The 16,729-nt window shown below is 44.2% G+C and overlaps 1 protein-coding gene across 5 annotated transcripts in view; it reads right to left on the bottom strand.

Moving 5' to 3' along the window:
• Positions 1-1,063: 1,063 nt before the first annotated feature.
• APMAP (adipocyte plasma membrane associated protein) overlaps positions 1,064-16,729 on the bottom strand; it is a 45,302-nt gene continuing 29,636 nt past the window's right edge. For 2 of the 5 annotated variants that reach the window (XM_082744335.1, XM_082744338.1), the window contains 6 exons: positions 14,154-14,246; positions 12,602-12,718; positions 11,150-11,324; positions 10,411-10,545; positions 9,772-9,964; positions 1,064-3,306 (listed from right to left, as the gene is read on the bottom strand). In XM_082744335.1, the coding sequence (XP_082600461.1) occupies positions 3,097-3,306; positions 9,772-9,964; positions 10,411-10,545; positions 11,150-11,324; positions 12,602-12,718; positions 14,154-14,246 (923 nt within the window). In that variant the 3' untranslated portion in view covers positions 1,064-3,096. The remainder of the gene's footprint in view (positions 3,307-9,771; positions 9,965-10,410; positions 10,546-11,149; positions 11,325-12,601; positions 12,719-14,153; positions 14,247-16,729) is intronic. The other 3 variants (XM_082744337.1, XM_082744339.1, XM_082744336.1) reach the window with 2 other exon arrangements.

The following is a 16,729-nucleotide window of genomic DNA, read 5'->3' as shown; positions in this document are numbered from 1 at the left end:
CAGAGCAGGTCCTATGGGCATGAGGCTTGTTATAGCAATGAAACTCTGCTCCCCCACCCCACCCCATGAAATACTTCTCTCTAGACCGAGCACACCAAAGCCCAACCTGGGAACAGACTGGCCAGAGAGCCATTTGGTAGGATTCAAACAGATGAAACAGAACACCTGCATGGAGATGGTGTAACTTATCATAGGTAGCAGGCATGGTCTTATTAATAACTGATCTTATTGCCGACCCAATTTTAACTGCTCTTTTAAACTTAGAGCTTTACTCTGACTCAGAGGGAATGACTGTGACACAGAGGGAAGCTGTGATATCATCAATGTTATTCTCACTGAGAAAATATAAAGTTAAGTACATAGGATTCTAAGACATAACAGAATTAGGACTGAAGAGAAAAAATACTCATTGCTCAAGGTCTCAAAAACTGAGCAAAACCAGTCAAAATTCTAACAGTCTCGCCCTGAGTGTTCTAGAGTTTTCCCTGGCCATGCCCAACATCTCCTCACCAGCTATACTGAGATTCTCAAGGATTCAGCTCTACTGACCCTGCTGCAGGTGTCCGCCCAGCCCAGCCCCTCTCTAGGGTACAGGTGGGTCCTGGCAATGAGGAGTGCCCCACCATTGCCATGGGGACCACCTGTGAAGCTTGAAACTATGATGATGCTAGGCCACTCTGGAAGACTGGGAATTCCAGAGGACTTTGATGTGCAGCCAACATCTAGCCCCTGGGCTGGGTCCTAGGAACACCATCCTGCCTCATTGCCCAGATTTCCCAGCAGATCCCGAAGTCAGACCATGGGTCCTGACTCAGCAGTGTGCCCAGTGAGTCTGGGCAAATCCTCTCCAACCACTCCCCCAAGCCTCAGTTCCCCCTATAAAATGACTATTATCTCTTTCCATCAATAAAGTGTCAGTGTTCACAAAAACACTTTACAAACTAAAGACCACTCTGCAAATGCATGTTGATGATTAAAATCACAAAATAGGGCTTCTGTCCTGTTAAAGGTAGTATCTGAGTCCCACTGGAGGTTTTGTAGTAGACAATAAAGAAGCACACAATGAATGAATCACTTGATTTAATTTTAAAAGCAGGTTAGTAATTCACATTAGGGCAAATCTGCTTAAAGTTTACAACAAAACCATACCACATATTTAAACCTAATGAGGCCATATTTTGTACCTCAGCATGGCAATTACCAGATAAAACACAGGAAGTGACACGTTGAGACAGAAAATCAACATCTAAGTCAAAATCAAGACTCCTTTGCTAAAAACAGTGAAAAGCAATTTACCAGCTTCTTTACCTTGGTGAAAAGCAAGGACTAAAAAGCAAAGCCCTCTGTTCTCAATTAAGAAGTCAGCTTTTAGACATTCCACACATTTAAATTGTTTTTTATGGCAGAATGATCACTTTTTACCTTATTCCTATACAGCTGATATATGGGGTGCACCATCATCCATTCAAAAGTATTTCATAATCTATATGCAATTTTCTTTCCCCTAAAGTAACAAAAATAACATTGAGTCATTGACCTAATACATTCTGGGTCACATCGGCTGGACTGAAGCCAGTCTCCGGCTCTGTCCCACTGTTGTTGCACTTAAAGCTATCCCTGAGCACACAACACAACAGAGGAGCCAACCTTCAGATCCTGACTCTTTCCCCTACCATGAGGCCAGGCCAGCGCAGGGGATGGGGGCCACGGTTGGGAGAGGGAGCAGATGGGTTGTTGACAGCCAGTGCAACACCGCACAAGCAGTTCAGGTTTTATCACAGTCATCATTGACTATTTAAATGATTTCCTTGTCAAGTGACTGAAAACGATTCCAGAGACACATTATCTTATGTATTCTCACAAACAGCCAGGACAGAAAGGAGCAGGTATCAGCCCCATTCTGTGGGCTGGAAATAGAAACACAGTGTAATATCGACTTGCCCAGAATGAAGCACCACCAGGAGGTGATGGCCGGAGGCAGTTCCCCTGTGAGGGACACTGAGCAAGCCAGATGGACTGTTTGTCCCTAAGCAAGGTCCTGGCCAAAAGGATCCTCCTATCAGCCTGCAATGGAATCAAACTCCATTCACCAACCCAATTATATTAGAGAAGAAACTTCCAGGCAACACCATCAGAAAAGGTTAATGAGCAGGAAAATCAATTTAATTATCATTATTATACAGGTCCCCCTGACAAAATTAGGACTGGTTTGTACATACTTGTCAGGATATATAGCAATTTTGGGCTTGTGACACTCCAGCAAATGATATTAACATGTGCACTATTCATCTACTAGTCTATAGGTAAGGAACAAAGGGGTGTCAACAGGACTCCCTTAGATCCTGCCCTGTAGTATCCAACTGCTGGATCATTCCATTGAGGTGGGAGATTATTCACAAAGTTCAGCAGGTCCATTCTGAGCTCCTGGGATCAACATGCCTCTATCCACTTACTCAGGTCCTTGTCTTTAAATGGTTGATGGGGACTCAGGAGTCTTGAAAACCCTGTGGTTCAGAGTGGGGCTGAACCAAAGTAGGCTGGAGGGGGCGAGCTATAGAAGGGAACACACAGGATCAAGGGCCCACGTCCCATACGGCTCTAGAGAATACAGCTCTACCACTTACACAGCTCTACCCACCAGCCTCCACACTTTTGCACTGAGCTCTCCTTGCCCTTCCTGTGCCCCACCCCCAAAGACAGGTATTACCGCATTTTATAGTAAAGGTACTGAGGCTGGCAGGACAGCAGTAGTGAAAACAAGATCCCTGGACATCTCATCTGCTCTATCCACCAAACCCTGAGGCCTACTATAAGTCCTAGAGAATCACTGTACTTAGAAAGGTTTTTAAAGAGAAAATGGTTTAACATGGGTTTATCTTCCCTGTGGCATGTTATGCTTCCCTCTAGCTGCAATGTGAAACCCAGGTGAGGGGTATCCCACAGGGGCCCAGACATCCACAGGGTCTCACTGTCCACTTCCAATGTCCATGTCCAAGGACTGGCAAGTGCAGGAAGAAAGGGCTCTGTGCACGGGATCTCCTGGACCAGTGGTGGTGCCCAGTGTGAGGACTTCTGGCACAGCCATGATCAAGGCTGCTAAACAGACTGGAGGCTGAGTCTGCAGAGGAAGGGGGCCCTGAAGGAGCCCAGGTATAGGTGGCCGTCGTGCTCGTGCACTTCACTGATGTAGGAAGCCACCTGCCCGTTGGGATCATGCAAACTTCTCCGGAAGGCCCCGCTGTCGCTGAGTTCTAGAACAAGGCTGTACCGTGGTACAAACTTCATCACAGTTTCCTGACTGAACAGCTGGGAGGGAAGCACAGTGTGAGGAGAGGTTAGCTTCTGACCAAGAGGGTGTTGTGAGCAGATCCTGCTAAAAACAAGACCGCAGGCTCAAAATGGATTCAGTTACGCTCAGCCCCACGTCACCAAATTGAGACCTACCTTATTTACAGTTTGGGTTGTCCTAGAAATGGAATCTTAAACCAGTCAATCAGGAATCACCTGAACAGTACCAGATGTGAGGTAATCTGCCTGCCATCCCCTAAAGGAAAGTCAGCTGGTGATAACCAATCTGTTTTTTTTCCAGTGTAACCTCCTTGCTCCCTCTCCCTCCTGCCTATAAAAGTCTTTCATTTTGTACTGCTCCTCCCAGCTTCCTTTCTGTATTGGATGGTCTCTGACTCATGAGTCACTGAACAAAGCCAATAAGCTGACAGGTATTCAGCTGAATTTTGTTTTTCACAAATGCCACATCCCCTCATCATCCTGTAAGGGCCCAGCTCTTCTAATGACAGGAAAGCTACATAAAGCAGAGGCAGGTTAACCCAGCTCCCTTGCCCCTGGCACAGGGCCTGTCATTCTGCAGACCTCCCCCACATCTGCCCCCATGCACAGTAGGCCAAGGATCCTCCCGTCACCTGCATCCAGAGGCAAGGCTAGCCTGGCACCAGGATGGTAGCTTTCCAACAGCCCTCACCACAGTACCCACCAGACCCGATGCAGGTGCCACACCAGATGACCTGGGTGAACCGAGAGAAGGGTTCATGGCTCCTCACATCCGAGGAAGACACAGTACTGAAGCTAAGCCCATGCTGACATAGACCCCAGAATGTCAGGTTAAAACCAGCACAGCCTAACTAGAATAAATGCCACGCCCTCAGACTGGACTTAAAATATTTCATATGTGCAAAGTGCAAATGATGGAGATCTGAGAGTGGTTCATGTTGGAGAAAAGACCTGGACAGGTTAAATGAATGTGCCCCTGCCACCCAGGCCCTGGCAGCTCTGCTTGAAGCCAGTGTAGCGATAACATCCACAAGGAGCAGAGCACCCTCCAGGAGCCCCGTGGCTCAGCCAGGTCAAGGGCCACAAGGGACTACTGAAAGGTTTTAAGCAGAGAAACCAGAAGGTGAGATACACAATTTCTGGCAGAGCAGGACACCAGGGAGGAAATGACGACAGTATGCTACTGCATAAGACCAGTGAGTGAAAATTAATAGGCAGATGTATACCTTTTAATGTAAGGGTAAACAGCCAAACAACTGTAAATGTCCAATGAATAATGTCTCCTAGTCATTGGAAAGGTCCAAGCAGCCATATAAATCACCTGTGTTCTGGAAAGTTGTAGGGTAATCAGAGTTGATTATAGCTTAAAATACTTCGTAAGACTTCTCATGGCCCCTGAAATGCCACCTCACTTCAGTGCCAGGTCCTCCTTCTCTGTTCTCTCCATCTTATCCCTAAAGGCATGTCATCCCCTCTCCTGGGATTAAGTTGTTTTCCCAGAAAGCTCTCAAATCTCCACCCCAATTTCCAAACCCTAGGGCTGACCCTTCCCCACCCAGAATTTTTAATAGCTCTTCAAACTCGATAGACACCCTGTCTAAGGAAACAGGGTCCTGGACACCAGCTGCTGACCCCGGCCCTCCGTTCTCTCCAGTCCCTGCAAGCCTGGCACCACAGGGTATTATCATGTGCTCTGTACGTACCATCCCCACCCCAGGCCCTGCCCCACCACCCTTCCTGGCTCAGCAGCCTCCTCCACACCAGGCTCTTCACAGCCTGTGGAGCCATGCTACAGGCTGCTCCCCAAGAAGCAGCTACAGTTGTCTCTTTAAAACTGTCTCATACTACATCACACCTCTCCTGCAGAAGTCTGTCAGGGAGCAGCTTGTAGGTCCAGCAAGGTAGGTGTGTGCAGAGGCTGGAACCGCAGAGGCTCAGACCACGAGTCAGTCTAAGCAGGGTGAGAGAGAGTCCACACTGGGGGGCGGGCAGGGGCATGGAATATGGTTTTGGAGCCCAAGCAGGGCCTGCACAGGCTGGCAGAGCCCAGGCAGATTGAGGAGGGTGTTTACCTAGGGACAGCTTGATATAAGCAACAGAACCCTTGAGGGGAAAGGCAGGTGCCTCACATAGCCAGGAGGAGGGAGAAGGCCCAGTGTGGATGCCAGAGCCCTAGCAGGGGCCATGTGATGGGGGAAATGGCCACAGACTGGTGACATCCTGGGAATCTGATCAAACAGATATGAAAGATAATAGGATCCAGGTGTTTCACTATTACAGAAGAGAAAAACTATTATGGAAGTGGAGAAAACCAGAATAAATCCTGTGATATGGGACCAGCATTACTTACAGTTTTCAATTTAAATAAACAGATGACAAATAAATGAACACATGTATAAACATGTACACGTACACCACATACACAGCTGACCTTGAACAACACCAGTCTGAACCATAGCAGATCTACCTATATGCAATTTTCTTTGATAGATACAATGCTATACATATATTTTCTCTCCCTTATTATTTTGTTAATAATACTCTTTCTCTAGCTTACTTTATTATAAAAATACACATAACTACAAATTACATGTTAATCAACTGTTACTGGTGAGGCTTCTAATCAACAGTAGTTGTTAATAGTCTTTGGCAGGCAAAGGAAACAAAAGCGAAGATGAACTTTTGGGACTTCATCAAAATCAAAAGCTTCTGCACAGCAAAGGAAACAGTCAACAAAACAAAGAGGCAACCCACGGAATGGGAGAAGATATTTGCAAATGACAGTACAGACAAAAGGTTGATATCCAGGATCTATAAAGAACTCCTCAAACTCAACACACACAAAACAGACAATCATATTAAAAAATGGACAAAAGATATGAACAGACACTTCCCCAATGAAGACATACAAATGGCTATCAGACACATGAAAAAATGTTCATCATCACTAGCCATCAGGGAGATTCAAATTAAAACCACATTGAGATACCACCTTACACCAGTTAGAATGGCCAAAATTAGCAAGACAGGAAAGAACATGTGTTGGAGAGGATGTGGAGAAAGGGGAACCTTCTTACACTGTTGGTAGGAATGTAAGTTGGTGCAGCCTCTTTGGAGAACAGTGTGGAGATTCCTCAAGAATTTAAAAATAGAGCTTCCCTATGACCCTGCAATTGCACTACTGGGTATTTACCCCAAAGATACAGATGGAGTGAAAAGAAGGGCCATCTGTACCCCAATGTTTATAGCAGCAATGACCACGGTTGCCAAACTGTGGAAAGAACCAAGATGCCCTTCAACGGACGAATGGATAAGAAAGATGTGGTCCATATACACTATGGAGTATTATGCCTCCATCAGAAAGGATGAATACCTAACTTTTGTAGCAACATGGACAGGACTGGAAGAGATTATGCTAAGTGAAATAAGTCAAGAAATAAATCAAGCAGAGGGAGTCAATTATCATATGGTTTCACTTATTTGTGGAGCATAACAAATAGCATGGAGGACAAGGGGAGATGGAGAGGAGAAGGGAGTTGAGGGAAATTGGAAGGGGAGGTGAACCATGAGAGACTATGGACTCTGAAAAACAATCTGAGGGTTCTGAAGGGGTGGGGGGTGAGAGGCTGGGGGAACCAGGTGGTGGGTACTAGAGAGGGCACGGATTGCATGGAGCACTGGGTGTGGTGCAAAAACAATGAATACTGTTATGCTGAAAAGAAATTTTAAAAAATAGTCTTTGGGGAGTCAAAGGTTATATGCAGATTTTTGACTGTTTGGGGCCCAGTGCCCCTAGCCCCCGTGTTGCTCAAGGGTTAAATGTATTTATCTATGTATGAATACAAACGCATATGTTCCCCAGCTTTGTCTGTTTAGGGGGACTAGAAGCAGTGACACACCAAAAGCCATGAGCACATGTAGCACCAGATCCCCTGTAAAAGGAACCAGGGCTCATGGAGAAGTGGTCGATTACAGAGTTGGGGCACAATAAGCCTGAACAACGTGTTGTGCCAGAAAGTAAGGAACCACTCCAAAAACAGTAGGGGCATGTGCAAAGGTCAAAGCCACACTGAGGGGGCTTCCGCTGGCCACAGCCAATCTGAGCCTCAAAATAAATAATGGCAGTAAGAGATTAAAAATCACTGAAAAATAAAGGCAACCAGGAGATCACACTGATGTTTACTTATTTAGAAAGTACCTCCCCACAAAATACCTATTAATTACCAAGGGAAAAAGAGTGACTTCACAGTGGAGAAGCCAGCATTCATCACTGAATCACATGGCCAACGCTGCCACCACCAGTATGGGACAAGCTGACATCATGTGCCTCTAGAGAAGACAAACTAAGAACACAAGTTCTGTGGTCTTCCTGCCAGAGACATATAACCTAAGTCTAATCATGAGAAATGCCCAATGACCCACACGGAGGAACATTCTACAACATGACTGACCTGTAATTCTCAAAAAGATCAAGACTGAGGAGCTATTCCAGATCGAAGGAGAATAAAGAGACATGGCAGCTGAAGACCACATCTCAGCCTGGGTCGAATCCACGAGGGCAACTCCCCAAACCCTGATGACGACAGGGCATCAGGTCAGCAACTTACTTGCAAATAGTTCAGGGAAAGAAATTCTTTGTACCCTCTTGTTAATTTTCTAAGTCTGATACTATCTCAAAACTAAAAACAAAAAAAATCCTCCATGACTTCAATGAAAGTTAGGATAAGATCTAGACTTTGTCATGTCTGCAAGGCCTATGGTCCTCTCCCACTGGTCTCGATCTGCTTCAGGAAGCTGTGGAGCTCTCCTGTACTGGGAACATGTGCCACCACTCCAGCTCCTCCTCGTGCTTGTAGTCTTATCTCTGAGCACACATCACTGCCACAGTAATTTCTGAGCACCCGTCATGTTCTAGGTGCTGGGGACAAAGGAGCGAATGAAACAGATGAACACCTGCCCTGATGGAGCATGCGTTCTGTCAGGGGCTGGGGTAGGGAGAGACACACCAGCACCGCTTCACTGTGGGAAAATGGACAGGAACAGAAAGAGAACACCTACAGTAGTCAGCTATAGGCATTATATGCATATTCCCATTACATTTTTTTCAGTACCTAATGAAATAGAATGATGCTGTTACTCCTCCCGCTTGAAAGATAGAGGAATTAAGGCAGAGAGGTCACATCATTTGGCCAGGGTCCCACAACTGGCCTAGCCTTCAAAACCCCTGTTCTTAAAAACAAACAAACAAAAAAACCCTGTCCTTCCTCCTACCTCACCATTCTTCCTCCTACCTCACCATGCTGCCTTCTTTTCACAGTGGGAAAAGATGCTGGCTCTGGAGCCAACGAGGCAAAGAAGAGGAAAATACCCACAGGACTTGCAACAAAACTAAAGGCCATAGACCAGCATCCAGGTACCTACAGCCCCTCAGCAGGGACCAGGCATAGGGCCCAGCACTGTGCAGACTCGGTAATTATTGCCTGGTACCTTCCAAGGCCTTAAGTTACCATTATTTTAATATCTATTCAATATTCAAATCCATCCTCAGTTTCAAATGTCTATTCAGCCTGTGAAATGGAGCTTGTTGGAAATGAAGACTTCTGCATGACGTAAGTGCCAATATTAGCCAGTTCCTCATCCACAGTGTAAGACACAGGGAATTACACTGAGGTCATTTCAGGGAAGTCACTGGAGGAAAGGCTTCATTAAATGGTTTGTGGCTGGCCATTGGTGAGGGTGGGTGATTATTTTTGTAATGAAAAGAGTTTGGTGTGCTGAGGTTAAAGGTCAGGATCCTCTGGGGATGGGGGAATATGACTGATGGGAAGGCTTCAGAGGGCAGGAGGAACCAGGGTGGGATGGGATCTGAGGAAAGTGTGTCTCCATGTGTGGCTACAGGAAGTTGTGCCTGACACCCTTTGAGGAGGAACAGCAGTGTGGTCTGCAGGGGCCCCACTTGAAGGCCAAGTTGCAGGGCCTGTGGAGTGGGGAGAAGGCCTGAAACAGCTATCACAAAGGGGCAGGTGTGATTGACAGGACAGAATGGTGAGGGTGATGGTAAAAATACCCACACAAGGAAACCAGAAGGGTAACATCAAAGGGTTCAAGTGTTTCAACTTACATTTCAGTCTGAAGCATAAAATGTGTTTTAAAGAAGTCACTACAAGTGAGGCACCTGAGTGGTTTAGCTGCTTAAGCATCCGATGCTTGGCTCTCAATTTCAGGTTGGGTCATCACTCATCATCTCAGAGGCATGAGATCAGCCCGGCAGTGGGCTCCACACTGGGTGTGGAGTCTGCTTAAGACTCTCTCTCCCATTCTCCCTCCCTTTGGCCCTTTGCTCACTCACACGTAAAATATAAGTCACTGTAAGTACCAAATATTATAAGCAGCATGAGAATTTTTAGAGCTCCAAAGGTCAAAATAGATTGTAATTAGATGCATTTTCATTTTGTTTTCTGGAATTACAGTTTTCATAGTTACCTTAAAAATCATTCTTTTTATATAGGGTCTCTCGGATAAGAAATCCAACATAGAAAACCCAGGGTTGGAGCGAATGGTTGCCATGCCAACCCAGTACCCTCCAGAGCTGCTAGGTCGGATGTTGTCTGGAAATCCAGGCAGGTTCTCCACGAACAGATCAGCCCCTCCCTTCATCAGGCCTGACAGGTAGAATCTGAAAAATTCATCCAAGCAAATGGTAAGCAGTGGTCCCCAAATTTAAGGAAAACTTTTAGTCCAACACCAAAATGGTCTTAGTCCCAATTGATTTATAACTGTAGACGTGTCCACTGTGAAGGAAGACACAAGATGGTGAAAGGGGCACTCACCACCCTAGGGGAAAGCTAGAAGCAGTAGCAGGGAGTTGGCCTACCCAGTAGAGAAAGGAACCCAGGATGTGTGGTCAGCATTAAATTGAGACTCTCCTAGACTGCAAGTTTTAAGCAGGCTGAGATGGAGGAGAAAGAAAAGGCACCCCTGAATTTTACTGCTTCCACTATCAACAAAGGAGAAGGTGCCCTGCCCCAACTCCAATTATGTAGGTCAACACCTCCCTGCAACCCAGGCTGGGCCACAGCGAGCTCTGGCACACCCCCAAAGCTCGGCTAGGACCACACACACCTTCTTATCCTCGCCATTGTCGTCTCCGCCACCAGTACAAAGTCCTCCGTGGGAGAGAGCTGCACTCCGTTAGGGAACCGCAACTGGTCCAGTAAAACCTTCACTTCCTTGGTCTCTGTGTCATACTCTAATAGGCTGTGGAGCACCAACAGCAAATGCTCAAGTGGGAGAGTCTGTGGCCCCTGCCACCTTGGAGCCTTGCTCCCCTCTGAGCCTCAGGCAGAGGGCCTATGGAAGGGGATCTGCCTCATGCTGTAGTGACAGGCCCCCTAGTGGTCCTCTGCCCAGACCTCACTCCAGGCTAGCCCCTGGGGGCCTTCCCATCCAGAACAGACCCCAGGCATCCTCTTCTAAAGAACCCCTCAGTCAGTTCTCTGGCTGAACCAGGAGCTGGCTCACCACCAGGGAGGGCCCCCATGGCTCCAGCCTCAAAGGAGTCCCCGTTGGGAGGGATGACCTGAAACGGAGGCCAGCCTGGGAGGTGTCACCCAGACTGCCTAGACCACATGCTCAGATCGACTGGCCTGTTTTAATTATATTTTTTCAAAGAGAAAGTGAGGACATTTTGTTCTGTTTTGTTGCATCCATCACCTGTTTCCAGAAGTCATGAAAGTCCCATCTCTAAAGCTATAATATTATTCTCAGAAACACTCCAATGACTCCCACAGATAAACTCTGCTGAAGTCACCCTGCCTGACTGATGATCTTACCGAGTAGAAGACTTGAAATGAACACTCACCGTCCATCATCCGTTCCCTCCATAACCAGAAGCAGGTAATCTCGTCTTTGCCATTTGCTGCTAGAATCCGTAAAATAAATCTTCTTCCCATCCTGAGTTATTGTAAGATCATTCACAAAGGACATTTTCCTCCCCTCAATGGGTGTCTCAGAGGAGATCAGCAGTTTCACTTCACCTAGGTAGGAAGAAAGAAAAGAAGAGAGGGAGGGAAAAAGGGAGGGACAAAATAGGAAAGAAAAAAGAAAATAATGAAAAAAGGAAGGAAAGGAGGGAGGAAGAGAAGACCTGTTTTCATTCTAAGAACTTGTATGTCAATAATTTCAAAGTCTCAATCAGCCTACCTGATTTAAAAGGAAAAACTAAAATGGGCTTCTCCATGTCATATGCTAGTAGATTTATTTCCTCTTCCAGTAAAAAACACTGTTTTCCTTTCTTCCAGCTCTTAGAGATGAATGTTTTTACATGACTTCATTAACAGCAAAACCCTTCCTCTAAGGATGAGGACCTCTTCCTTTCACCAAGACCAAATGACTTTTGGGGCACCTGGGTGGCTCAGTTGGTTAAGCAACTGGCTTCAACTCAGGTCATGATCCCAGGGTCCTGGGATCGAGCCCCACACTGGGCTCCTTGTTCAATGGGAAGCCTGCTTCTCCCTCTCCCACTCCCCCTGCTTGTGTTCCTTTTTTATTGTCATTCTCTCTGTCAAATAAATAAATATAGAATCTTAAAAAAAAAATACCAAATGACATTTAAAAAAACTATTAAGAATCTTAGGTGAAAGGCAACTATCTTTCAGTTTGCTTGACAGAAATACAAAATGCTCCATTCATCCAGTTTTAAATACAGAAATGGTGACAGTGGTAAACTTTAAAAACAGGAGAGTAACCATTTATAGAGTGCTAAACTGTCTCAATGTACAATCTCATTTAAACCCTCACACAATCTCACAAGGCAGGCATTACCAACAGGCAAGCCCTGTTTCATGGATGAGTAACCTGTGCACAGAGAGACTAAGGCACCTGCAGTCACATAGCCAGCCAACAGCAGAGGGGGCTATCCAGAGCCCCACCCCCACAATAACAAATTCTTGCGTCATACAAACTCCCCTGCTGAAGCACACACAGGGAGAAAAATGGGAGAAGGAAGTGGACAAAGAACAATTAAACAGATAGGAAACAAAGTGGAAGATAAGACAGAGACACAGAAAAATAAAGACAGGAGTTCTAACATTTTGTGGAATAGACCCTGTTGCTAAAACACAAACAGGAAATTAGGGTATTGTTACTTGATACCTGATATGTGTAGGCAGTACTTCCAAGACTGTTCAATGAATAAGAAAATATTAGAGTCTCCAGTAGACTGTACTGAACAAATTCTATTAAATCCACTTATGCACATATTGTTTAAAACATCTGAAATAATCCCAGAAGGAAATAAGGCATTGCTACATACGTTTCCAGGGATTAACTTCAAATAGTCCCTTATACGCATCAGCCACAAAAAGGGTTCCATTGGGCCCCGCCCGGATGCCTAGGGGCCTCCCACAAGCAGGCTCATCATCTCGGGTTTCTAGGGAAACAAATGGATAGGAATCAGTGGCTGGTCCCGGACTGTACCTGTGCCTCCAAGTACCTATTCCATCCCTTCCTAAATATACATCCTGCTGTTCAGAACAGAAAAGGATATGGCTTTAGAAACGTAACCCCCAGTATTCCAGTCCCCTCAGAACTTATGACACTGTCTGGTGTATCCAGAGGGACCACCTGAGAATATAGAACAAACCAAGAGCAATTGGTATCCAAGAATTGCATTCATATCAGCATCCTGAGGCTTGAACAGTTAACTCAGGGACATCATCAGGACCCAGGCCCCAACTCTAGAATTCCCCCCAAGGACCTCAGTAATTGTCAGTTTAATCCCAACTGCTGACCTGAATATTCTGCCTGTCTAGGACCTTGGCAGTTTTCCCTCCACCTGGCTTACAGGGAGAGATACTATTTTTTTCCTCAGATTAATACCTATACTCCTTTTAAACCTGTGGCAATGCATATTTATTGCAGGTGTGTTCACTGCCAGGCTTCGTATGCAAGGATGCTTCTCTAAGCTGCTTACTGAAGGGGTGCTCAGTGCAAGGTGCCTTCTGTGGGGTGCTTCATGAAGGGTGCTTAGTGCAGGGTGCTTTCCATGGGGTGCTTACTACAGGAATCCTTACTGCAGGACACTTACTATTGGGCCACTTCCTGCCAAAATACAGAGTGGAAAAGGCAGGTTAAAAAAAAATGAATGTAGAGTATGATCCCATCACAAAACCAGAGTACCCATGAACAGAAAGAGCTCTGACAACCTATGCACTAAAATGTTAATAGTTATATCTGTGAAGACTCTCAGGTGACTTTTACTTTCTCCTTGTACCTTTGTACAATGAAAATGCATCATTTTTACAAAAGCATTGTAGCTCTTAAAAAGTGGTAACTACTAAGAAAACTGTGGGCTACCAAGTTTTAAACAGTGAGATTCTTCTAGTCTAATTTCCCCAAACCTGAGTGACATAAAGGTGTTTTCACTCTGAAAGACACTGCTGAAATTCCTGAGAAGCTAACGCAGGAACAACATTTCGGCATGCAAGTGATGACCGAGCGGACTGCTTCTCCATAGCAGCACACTGACCATGGCTATTAATCTTCCTCAAAGTGACCTCAAGGGGGAACGCCACTATGGAATGGCAGAGGTGTGGGGCCCTAAAGTAACTGGCAGGTGCTGGGGACACTGCCTAGCTGGCAAGCTGCACCTGCATGGTGACAATCAGGTACCATGAGGTCCAGGGACCACACGGCAAATGAAGAGCTGGGGGTAACACTCAGGTCAGGCTCTGTTGGCCATGTGGTCAGGGGCTCTTCATCTGCAAGGATGAACCTGACTTCTAAGGAAATTTAGCTCCGCCCAGCCATTCAGCACCTTTCTCAATGATCACAGATATATATTGGGGGTGCTGTCACTGACTTACTGCATGGGCCTGAACCAAGCCGAGCGATGGTCTCTATTTCACCATTTTCAAGTTTTACGATCTGGCCATCTGCTGTACCAGTAAACATCACATCTGTTTAAAAAAATAAAAAGGAACAAGAGAGTTACTAGATTAACCTAAGAACTGTGATCATACTGCCTTACAACAGAGGGGGTCTGTTTGTATTTTGCATCTCTAGAAAGAAAATGACAGCTTTGAAGATGAAGGAGAGGTGATGTCTGAGTTCTTAAAAAGTCCATAAAGCATGCAGTGATAAAACTATGAAGGCCTGGGGCACTGGCACATGGGCTTCAACCTGACACTGGAGCAAGAGTGTAGAAGACACCAGTCAATGAAAAAACTGTGAGGATTTTCCACTCTCAAAAGAGTGTGGACTCTTGGGCTAACCTTCAGCACTCAGGGACATTTGTTCATGTCTGCCTCAGGTTGATGTCTGCTGCACACACTGATTATACCCAACTAAAGGGGAAGAAATGCTAAGAAGTGCCTCAGGATAAAACTAAAGCACATTAAGTGCTCAGTTTATCAGTACATGTACTACAACTGGAACAACAGAGATTAGCATGGCTGCTGCACAAAGATGACATGCAGATTCGTGAAACATTCCATAGTTTTTGAATATATATGGGCAAACTCTAGGGCAACTACTAAAACAATTTTTTTAGAAAAAGTATAATTGATACGTTAAGCAAGAAGACAAAATGGAATCATAAAATGGTCAATTAAAACTATAAGAGCTATACTTGTGGTGAATACAGCATAATGTATAAATTTGTCAATCACTAAGTTGTTCACCTAAAATTAATGTAACACTGTGTGTCAACTATACAAAAAACAAAACAAAACCAAAAACTATAAAAGGCCAGAGAGTGCAGAAAAAAATAGGAAAAAAAAACCAAAGGAACAAATAGAAAACAGTAACATAATGGTAAACATGAATTTAACTACATCAATTGTCACTTTATCACCTTTATCATCAATGGTTTAAGTATACTATTAAAAAACGGACTCTCAGAGTAAATTAAAAAAAAATAAGACTCAACTACATGTTGTCCTTAAGAAACTCACTTTAAATACAAAGACACACATAGATTAAATATAAAGGGATAGAAGAAGATATACCATGCCAACACTAATCCAAAGAAAGGGAGTAGCTACATTGATCTTGGACACAGCCAACTTCAGAGAAAAAAAACATTATCAGGGACAAAGAAGAATAATACATATAGTAAGTGGTCAATCTTCCGAGAAGACATAATAAGCTTTAATGTGTATTTCCTTAATAAAAGCATCAAATATCATGAAGCAAGGCTGATAGAAATGCAAGAAGAGGCAGATAAATACAAGAGCTGAAAACTTCAGCATCTCTCTATCAGAAATGGACAAGCTCTAAAGATAGAAAATCAATAATCACATAGTTGAACACAACAGCACCATTGATCAACTGGATACAATTGACATCTATCAACTGCTCAACCAAATGCAGCAAAATACACATTTTTCTCAAGCTCATATAGAACATTCAGCAAGACAGACTACAATCTGGGCCATAAAACACACCTTAACAAATTTAAAAGAACAGAAATCATACATTGCTGCTCTCAGACCACAATGTTGAATTAAGACAGACAAATGGCTGGAAAATCCTGAATTACTTAAAGATTAACACACTTCTATTTAGAAGTTATTTAACTCATAGGGCGAAGAAGAAATCTCAAGAGAAACTGAAGAACATTTTAAACTAAATGAAAATGAAAGTACAACTTCTCAAAATATGTGGGATGCAGTGAAAGCAGTGCTTAGGGAGAAATTTATGGCATTGAATGCATATATTAGGAAGGAAGAAAGATCTAAAATCAATCATCTAAGCATCTTAGGAAACTAGGAAAAGAAGAGCAAAGCAAACCCAAGATAAACAGAAGAAAGAAATAATAAATAAAAGTTAGAGCAGATATCAATGAAATTGAAAACAGGAAATCAAAAGAAAAAAATTAGCAAAACCAAAAGATGGTTCTTTGAAAAGATCCATAAATGATAATCGCTTAGCCAGGCTAACTAAGTTAAAAAGAGAGGAGATACAAATTGCCAATATCAGAAATGAAAGACAGAACATCCCTACAGACTCCATGGACAGAAAAGGATAATAAAGGAGTATCATGAACAGCTCTATGTCCAGAACTTTGGTGACCTAGATGAAAGAAACCAATATTCTGAAAAATGCAATCAGCCAAAACACACACAAGAAGAAACAGACTATTTGAATAGGCCTGTATCTATTGAAGAAATGAATCAATAACTAATAACCTTCCAAAGAGAAAAACCATAAAGTTTTCACCAATGGGTTCACTGATTAATTCTACCAAACAATTAAGGAAGAAATGACACCAATTCCCTATAATCTCTTCTAGAAAATAGAAGAAGAGGAAATAGTTGCTAAAATTTTCTACGAAGCCAGCATTAGTCTAATGCCAAAACCAGACAGTCATTACAAAAAACCTATAGATCAAGAGCTCTCATGAATTCAAATGCAAAAATCCAGGGCACCTGGGTGGCTC

Source organism: Mustela nivalis (genome assembly GCF_964662115.1).
Source record: "Mustela nivalis genome assembly, chromosome: 8".
In the NCBI taxonomy this organism is placed as follows: domain Eukaryota; kingdom Metazoa; phylum Chordata; class Mammalia; order Carnivora; family Mustelidae; genus Mustela; species Mustela nivalis.
Note: the sequence above shows the minus strand (reverse complement) of the source record. Positions and strands in the feature narration are given on the sequence as shown.